General features: G+C 46.7%; 1 protein-coding gene across 11 annotated transcripts in view; it reads right to left on the minus strand.

Annotated features, from left to right (window-relative positions):
• The window catches only part of LOC128343051 (zinc finger protein 436-like), a 52,700-nt gene extending 45,677 nt beyond the window's left edge, over window positions 1-7,023 (minus strand). For 5 of the 11 annotated variants that reach the window (XM_053291471.1, XM_053291480.1, XM_053291478.1 and 2 more), the window contains exons 1-2: window positions 6,729-6,969; window positions 6,187-6,324 (exon numbers count right to left, since the gene is read on the minus strand). In XM_053291471.1, the coding sequence (XP_053147446.1) occupies window positions 6,187-6,195 (9 nt within the window). In that variant the 5' untranslated portion in view covers window positions 6,196-6,324; window positions 6,729-6,969. The other 6 variants (XM_053291481.1, XM_053291475.1, XM_053291472.1 and 3 more) reach the window with 5 other exon arrangements.
• Window positions 7,024-9,351: the final 2,328 nt, after the last annotated feature.

Consider the following 9,351-nt stretch of genomic DNA (forward strand, 5'->3'; position numbering starts at 1 on the left):
TATCATACCCCCCACACTTGCCATTCCTATTCTAATCACAGCAGGAAAAAAAGAAAAGAAAAAGCAGAACATCTTTCCTGCAAACAGGAAAAAACAAGGCATTTCCCCCTGCAGAAACCAGAGGAAAAAGTACCTTAAAAGTAATAAAACAAAATACCCTATTTATCTTAACCCAAGACTAGCCCCCGCCTCCCTGGCTCCCTTGATCTTATCACAGAAAGTTGCCTTATACGGAATCAGGCTCGTGGTCATCTAGCTCAGCACTGTCTATTAGGCATGTGCCCGTTTTGATGTTTCGGCGCTGGGGCGGTATTCGGTGCTTTGGCACCAGTGGGGGTAGTACTTTAAGGGCGGGGGAGGGTGTACTCACCCCCCCGCCGCGTTTCCCCCGCCGGCGCTCTGTAAATTTCAAGCCCCTCGGGGCGGCAGCGTTCCTCCCTGCCACCCCGTTTCCCCCGTTGGCCAGAAGTGGCAAGCGCACGTGTGCCCGTCATGCGCCCGTGCGCCCGTCTGCTGTGTGCATTCCCGTCTGCCGTGCATGTGCGCGCACGACGGGTGCACACATGCTCGTATCTTCCGGCCACTTCCGGCCGACGGGGGGAACGGGGCAGCAGGGAGGAACGCTGCCGCCCTGAGGGGCTTGAAATTTACAGAGCGCCGGCGGGGGAAACGTGGCAGGGGGGTGGGGTGAGTACACCCTCCCCCGCCCTCAAAGTACTACCCCCGCCGGTGCCAAAGACCATTCGTGCACATCCCTACTGTTTATACTGACTAGCAGTGGCTCTCCAGGGTTTTCAGAGGGAACTTCCCAGCCCTGCCTGGAGCATTTCCAGACAGGCTTTTTAGTTCGCTTCTCCTCCGGAATGGAGGGTGTGCATTCACATATTAGTCAGATTTACTCCAAAGTCCCTCGAGCTATTGGGGAGCACTCCAGACACAATTCGGGGTTTTCAGTGCACGTTGGAGTGTAGCAAAATTTATGTCCAAGGTTTAAAAAAAATCCACTTTCTGCATCAGTTTTTTTGGGCAAATTTAAAATCACAGTAAAGCCTCCCAGTAAACCTGCAGTCAAGCCTGCTGTCTGGAAATGCTCCTGATTGGGTGATGCTTGGGAATGAGCCTGGGACCTTCAGTATGCAAACCAGAAGCTCCTCCCCTTTCTCTTATTCAATCACATGTAATTATTTCTTCAGGAGCACTATACCATTTCTGACCACTTTATTGATTCCCCAAAAGAATCCAAACCACTGAAAATCTGAATTAGGTGTTCGTTCAAGCTCATCAGCATTTTTCAATTCTCCAGCTCCAATCCTGGCTGACACTCCGCACAAGGATAAATCAGCCCAGTAATGCTGTGTGCACACAAGTTGTGCAACTGCACAAACTCTGCAAATGGCATTACACAAGAGTAAGCCCATCATTTGTTTTGGGTTTTTTTTAACACATTTTATATCCCGCTCTTCCTCCAAGGAGCCCAGAGCGGTGTACTACATTCTTAAGTTTCCCCCCACAACAAACCTATGAAGTAGGTTAGGCTGAGAGAGAAGTGACTGGCCCAGAGTCACCCAGCAAGTCTCATGGCTGAATGGTGATTTGAACTCGGGTCTCCCTGGTCCTAGTCCAGCACTCTAACCACTACACCACACTGGCCCTTTACAATGGGCTTGCTCTTTGGTAACATCATTTGTACCATGTTTGTGTTTGCATCATTTGGGGAGTCTGTAGTGTTCCTGGACTGATGCATGCTTGTGCTTTATGTCAGCTCCTAAATTTAAAAGTGGTTTGAACCAGTTTAGATATATTTCATGATGAATAATAGTGAGCTCTTTTGCTTGCAAAGTGCCCTATAACATGAATATAATAATGATATTAACTTGAGGAAAAATAAGTATAATCTTTGAAAGCGTTTTATTTTTTAAAGGGTTTTACAAACAAAACACACACAAGATAAAACATGGAAAAATAAAACATGAATCATACAATTCCACCATGTATTTTGTATTGGTTACCACAGGGGTTCTCAAACTTTGGTCCCCAGATATCATCCTTCAGTCATTGTGGGTAGGGATGATGGGAGTTGTAGTCCAACATCATCTAGGGACCCAAGTCTGAAAACCCCTGCGTTACCACCTCTTGTGTTTTGGGGCTCAAGTTTGGTTCATGTTCAAGGCAACCAAGATACTTTAGACGCGAGTTCAGTTCTGGTTCACTGAAAAAATCCTTCAGGATTCAGGTTTACTTTGACTTCCTGCCAAACATGCCTGTCAGAAGCAAGAATTCCCCCCCCCCCCCAGTGTTTCTTTGAAAAGACCTGTGAGATCTGAATTAATACCACTGCTGTCACTGTTTTGATGATGCACAGAATGTCACACCTGTCTTAGTTACATTGAGTAACACAGGACTGAAGAATTCCCAGGCACTCACCATGGGGCCTGGGAATTGAAGAGTGGTACCTGAGCCAGGTGATGGATGGAGTGACCAAGCAAGGTGGGTGTAAGCAAGCCATCAGGTCTGCAACCCCCGATATTGTGGAGGGCATTGCTGGGGGTGAGTGGTGAGTCTGCCCTCCCATGGAACACGGGGCTGTCTAATCCCTGCTAACTGAGCAAACTTTTAAAGTGGTGATTCTCTTAAATTTAGCAGGGGGGGAGCAACTGGCCCCATCCATCCCCAGCACAGCATCACTCCAGTGGCTGCTGGTGGTATCTGCCTTACGTTTCTTTTTAGATTGTGAGCCCTTTGGGGATAGGGGACCATCTTATTTATGTATTATTTATTTGTCTGTGTAAACCACTTTGAGAACTTTGGCTGAAGAGCAATATATAAATATTTGTTGTAGTAGTAGCAGTAGTCTGGCTCCTAAATTTGGGGGCTGTCTCCTAGAGCCAAAGAAAATTTGTTGAGGTCTGCTGTAACACACGCCATGTGAGACTGGTTTCAAAGAGCATTCAGAAATCGCAGCTGGTTAAAAATGCAACAGCCAAACTCTTGACTCTCTAGTTTCTGGGGGAGCTTGGAACTCCACTTCCATACCAACTCCATTGTTTTTGAGTTTGTTTCCAGGTGCAGGTCAAAGTGCTCGTTTCACCTTTAAAGCCTTGAGACCAGGACCCTTAAAGGATCATCTCCCACATATGAGATCTACATATCAGGCGGTATAAAAATATGACAATAAATAAATATGAACCTAACCATCCAATATGGTCAAGGGCCTTCATGGTTGTGGTACCCAGGACGTGGAACTTCCTGCCCCAGGAGAGTCAGTAAACTGTCATTGAAAAGAAAAAGTCCCTCTGCTCATTTGGTTTAGCTTTGTTTCAAAAAGCAAACAGTTAAAACTGCAACCATCTAATGCACCGTAAATGCATGTCTTTTTTGCAATTTAATCTTGAACAGTACGTATTTACTTAAAATATTTATATCGCGCCCCTCCAGCACACTGCTGACTGGAGTGGGTTATAATAAAAGAGTAAAAACATAATATGCACAATAAAGAACAGCAACACACAAGACAAGACAGCAACAAATAATACACAAGATAAAAACAGCAGGTAGGACTAAAACCAGAGATTCGATTACAGCTAGTTTTTAAAATCTTCTTTAAAGAGGAGATTTTTAAAAGTTCTCTTTAAAACAGGTCAAAGAGAGAGACTTGACAAAGCCCCTCTGAGAGGGCACTTCAAATATATCAAGTGGATGCCTCTACATCTTGCTGAGAATCTTTCCCATCTCCAAAATCTGCCCTGGGCACACACAGAGAGAAATGAGAAACAGCACCCCAGCTTAGGGCATTACTCACCCTGCACTATTGGACTCAGAGTACCTTACAGCAATTTCACCAGCAACTATAAATAAACCTGGGACCCTAAAAGGGCTTATGACTCAAGAGGCAATTTGCATGAGATATTCACATGCTATGTTCAACCCTATTAACATGCTATGTTCAACCCGAACAGGAGGTACAGGAGGTGGAGCCTTTGCATGCAGATGGTCCCAAGTTCAATCCCTGGCAGCATCTCCAGGTAGGGCTGAGCGAGATTCCTGCCTGAAACCTTGCAGAAGCCACTGCCAGTTAGTGTAGGCAACACTGAGCCAGACGAACCAATGGTCTGACTCAGTACAAGGCAGCTTCCTATGTTTTAATGAAAACCACCCTGAGCCATTTTTGGAAGGGCAGTATAGAAATCAAACAAACAAACAAAATATGTTCCTATGGTCTGTATACAGTTATTCATATTATGTTAAATGCAGCTACAGCAGTACACTTTGCACCTGTATTTCAGGGGGCATGCACCCAGGTTCACTTTTAAAGTGAAGGCAGGTAGAGTCATTCACACAAAACCATGTACATATTTATTTATTTATTTGATTTTATGCTGCCCTTCCAAAATTGGCTCAGGGCGGTTACAATAAAACAAAGACAGTTAAAAACAATCAACAATTAAAAATTATAAAATACCAAAATCATCAAACAATAAAACAATTTTAAAATCCTGAAAAAACAGGTACAATTAAAACCCTTTAAAATAATTTTAAAACCCTAGAAGGCCAGGCCAAACAGATAGGTCTTCAGGGCTCTCCTAAAAACCAATAAGGAGTTCAAATTACAGATTTCTATGTAAGACATCTGAACACAGGGACAACATAATGAAGCTCTCCTCAGGATCAGTGAGGGGAGCTGCCAGGGTTATCTGTGGGGAAGGAGGATTGACCTTCCCTTCACCGCAGACAAGCTGAGGGGGTTCCCTGTGCGGGCGGATTTGCGGCGCAGGTGAGCAGCGGCTCTCCTGCCGTCCGCCCGCACCTCGTCCGCCCGCACCTCGCCCGGCAGCTCCAGGGGTCGGGTGGAGGGAAGAGGCTCTGTGTGGTGCCCCACCCCCAGAGCCTCAGTAATGCACTGCGCAAGTGCACGGTACATTCTTGGGGGATCCCCTCCCTGTGTGTGTCCGCTGCAGACACACGATCCAATCAACGGGGTTAGCAGAGTGCTCGCTCCGCTAACTTGGGGGGGGGGCCTTTAAGCAGGCTTGCCACACGTGACTCCCGTTGCTGCACACAACCAGCCGAAACCAGGCTGGGCTCCCTTAGCCCGGTTTTGGCTGGCCATGGGCATCACCTCAGTGTCTAAATAGGGCTGTTTCCATATGAAAGTACCATATACCAAATCAGATTACTGGTCTGTCTAGCTCAGTACTGTCCGCAGTGACTGGAAGCAGTTCTCCAGGTTTTCGGAGACAAATGTTTTCCCAGTCCTACCTGAAGAGGACAGTGATCTGACCTACACACGGAGCAAATGCTCTGCAACTGGCTCAAAGTGGGGGGAGACCCATGCTCACTCACCACCATCCATGGGCAATCTTGTATCATCCAAGCCTTCCCACTTCACCTAATCAAGGCTGTCTTTCTTTCGGGAGGGAAAGGGGTTGTGGAAATAGGGCTATGGCGGACTTTTGACATTTTATTCACACTTCTCTTTTAGTTTAGAAAAAGGGCAAAGAAGGGGAGATGTCACAGAGGTTTATATAAGCATTCAAGGTGTGGAGAAAGTAGATAGAGATAACTTATTTTCTCTCTCTCCCTAACACTATAGACCCGAGAGGTCATCCAATGAAAATGACTGTCAGGAAATTTTGTCCAAAAGAAATTTTGGACAAAAAATTATGGAACTCACACCCACAAGAGGTTTCGGTGGCTTGAAAAGAGGTTTAGATAAAATCATAGAGGCCAGTCTATCAATAGCTATTGGTCTTGCTAGCTGTATGCTACCTCCAGGTTCAAAGGCAGCATGCCTTTATGAAACTCAGTTGCAGGGGAGCAATGGCAGAAAAGGGACTGTGCTTTCAACTCCTGCTTGAGGGCTTCCCAGAGGCATCTTGGCAGGCCACTGTGGGAAACAGGATGCTAGATCAGATAGGCGTTGCACCTGATCCCCTAGGGCTCTTCTTATGTACCAACAGCCAGGACACATGACTTTCTGTGCATGGTGATGCACATTTGCAATCTCAAGTCAGGTCCACATATGCACACCCAAAACAACCCATGACCCATTACAAGCAAATATCTAAACGATCTCTCCGTTCCTGAGGAAGGATCATCTATAGCAAGGCAGAGAAGAGAGGGCCTCTGGCCAGGTTTCCTTTTCCTCACCAGGGAGTAAACCACAAACACCTCACACACACATCTGACCTGAAGCATATCCAGGGACGCCTTTCAGTCCCAGCCAAGCTGCAGGGATCACTGGAGAAGTCAGTTGCCAACTTTCTTTTCTCATCCCCTTCAGCTGCACATTCAACCAGTTTTCTGGGGGGCCATCTGATGATCCAGCTGCAACAATTTTGCAATGCAAAATGCAGCACTTGTACAGCACCGAAGTGTCTCTGAAACTCACACGGCGGTTTACATTTCACCCCTTGTTTACAGTTGCAACCACTTCTTTGGCACGTTGTTTTGATGTGCTTTGCTTTCAGAGCCTCTCCACCCACTCAGGTCTGTCTAATATTTTCAAAGATTCTTTTTCTCTTTTGTTCCTCTCCACCCCGTATTCTGATAGTACCAATCCTGTGTCTTTTTATCAGCCCCACCCGACCCGTCCCTAGGAGAAGAGGCGGAGGAAACTCCTAGGAAGTTCCTTCCGAGGAAGCGCACGCATCCCCCATCCCTCTTCCAACCTAGTTTGACCCTCGTTATCTCCATTCCTCCAAATCATTTGTCCAGCAAACCTCGGTTACCTTTTGCAGCTCGGATCTCTCCCTCTTGCAGGCGCATTAAACTATGATATTTGGGCCAGTTTCCGAAATGTTGCAGGACTCCTCGGGCCTCTGCAGGGAGGTGGGGGGCAAAAGAGAGGAGGAGTTGAAAATGCAGCCCTCCCACCCCTCGCCTCTCAGGACTGTCCCCCTCCCAGAGTCTCACGCCCCCTAGGCTGGGTGCAAAAGCATCCGAGAGTACAGGGTCTCATCTCCATAGACGCCGCTGACCGGATCTTGCAGCATCGGATCTAGGAAGCTCAGCCCACCAGGTCGCTGAAGGGAGAACGAGAGAAGGAAAGGAAAGGAGGAACAACTTTGCGTACAGTCCTTTGCGAGGTAGCAAACTGGAGCCATCTGGTGGCCGCGCGTAAACCCAGGGGAGAAATCAGCCTTGCCCAAGGAATGCTGTGTGTGAAGTTCATGCAACAAATTATCCTATTCACGCGCTACATACATACATACATCTTAGGTGCAGTGCATGTACAGTTTTTCACATGTTATGCTGAATGCACATACAGCAGTATAATTCTTATCTGTACGCTGCATTTGATGGGGCCTCGTCCCTCGCCAAAGTGGACCTAAGTACAGTCGTTCGTTTGCACCAAAACATACACATATAGACACCTGTATGCACATACAGTGTAATGCCTGAATGAAACTGCCTACTCTGACTGGCAGCTCCTCTCCAGGGTTTCAAGCAGGTATTTTCCTCAGCCCGGGGAAATGCTCGACTAACAAGCCGAAGGTTGCTGGTTCGAATCCCCGTTGGTATGTTTCCCAGACTATGGGAAACACCTATATCAGGCAGCAGCGATGTAAGGAGATGCTGAAAGGCATCATCTCATACTGCGTGGGAGGAGGCAATGGCAAACCCCTCCTGTATTCTACCAAAAGAAAACCACAGGGCTCGGTGGGCTTCTGGAGTCAAAATCGACTTGATGACACACCTGAAAATGCCAGGGGTTGAACCAAGGGCATCATTAGGGGGTGGCCCGCCATGGAGCAGCACAGGCCCTCAATGAATTGCTCAGAGCCCTGAATCTCATGAACCATCTTTCTTCTCCACGACCTCTTCCAGGAAGGAAGTGCAGGCACTTGCATAGAACATGGGAGAGAGCTCCTAGCCTCACCGAGCTCTCTGTTGTTTCCACCTTCATAGGTGCTGCATTCTAATAATATCAGAGACTTTACAAAAACAGACATAATTATTCTTGAAGGGCTATAATTAAATGTGATTATTAACAGGGGGTCTGTGGGCCTGGATCCTGGATCTTTTAAATACCTAGCAGTAGCAATGCCCCTGGATTGAATCGGAACCTTCTGCGTAGAAAGCAGATGTTGTACCACTGAGCTACAGCAGTGTTTGCATGCCATGTTGGGTACACATTGTGGATGCTCTGCTCACAGGATCCACTCAGATTGCATCCAGGGGACGTGTGAACTCTCTGCCCACTCAGGATCCACTCAGGTACCCCTGCTAACTGAGCAAAGAGGCACCTTTTTAAAAGGTGGCGATTCTCTTTAGCAGGGGGAGAGCAACTGTCCCTATGCATCCCCAACACAGCATCCCTCCAGTGGCTGCTGCTGGTGTCTATCTTGTGTTTCTTTTTTAGATTGTGACCATTTTGGGGATAGGGTGCCATTTCATTTGCTTATTTATATACTATATTATTTTTTGTTGATTGGTTGTGAGTCTGCTTTGGGGACTTTTGCTGAAAAATATTAATTGTAGTGTAGTGAAATATCTACTTAGATTACTACTGCTACTGTGAAGATTATGTTCAACATGTGTAGTGTCTGTGTACGGTGTGTGCATAGATGTGATCTGTAGCAACATAGGGCTGGTTTGGATGATACTTTGTCTGCCAGCCCCAGCATACGCAAAATGGACATGTGAACACACACATCCTTCCTCTTCCCAACTTTAGGGCTCCTTTCCCTAATCGCTTGGCAGGGGTGCTATCCGAACTGCTCCTCTACATGCAACCCAAATACTAATTGGAGCAAATATTTGGACAGACAAACTGCCCCCTGCAAGATTAGGGAAAAGCTCCCTGGCGTGCCTGGGGTGTTGGTAGGATGTGCATCCTCATGACATGTACACATCCTTATCATGCATAACCATGAAGTATCTTCAAGCCAGCCTATACAATTATTCACACATCCAGCATGTGTATAGCAATACTCGTGATCTGCACTCTGCATTTTTGAGGGGTCCCGTCCTCCTCAGCTTAGGGTTGCCAACCCTCCAGGATTGGTCTGGTGTCTCCAGGAATGGCTATCAATCTCCTGGTGACTATTGAAAGCAGTCATGGAGATTTTAATGGCTTGATATTGAGAAAAATACTGGGAAAACAAAGTGTCCAGGAATAACTTCAGTCAGAATTGGCAGCCCTAGCCCATGCTGACGTTTAAAATGAACACATGTGCAGTCATTCACATGGACATGTGTGCTATGAATTTTTTCTCTCCTAATAAGGACTGCAAACTGATCTATCCAATTCAGCAAAGCTGGCCTGCTCTTGTGTCTGTAACAGCCGCTTGTTCTGCAGAAAGCCACAGGTGAAGCTTTTAAAACCATGGAGATGGTGTACTCTTTTGA

Source organism: Hemicordylus capensis, chromosome 2, assembly GCF_027244095.1.
Source record: "Hemicordylus capensis ecotype Gifberg chromosome 2, rHemCap1.1.pri, whole genome shotgun sequence".
NCBI classification, from domain to species: Eukaryota; Metazoa; Chordata; class Lepidosauria; order Squamata; family Cordylidae; genus Hemicordylus; species Hemicordylus capensis.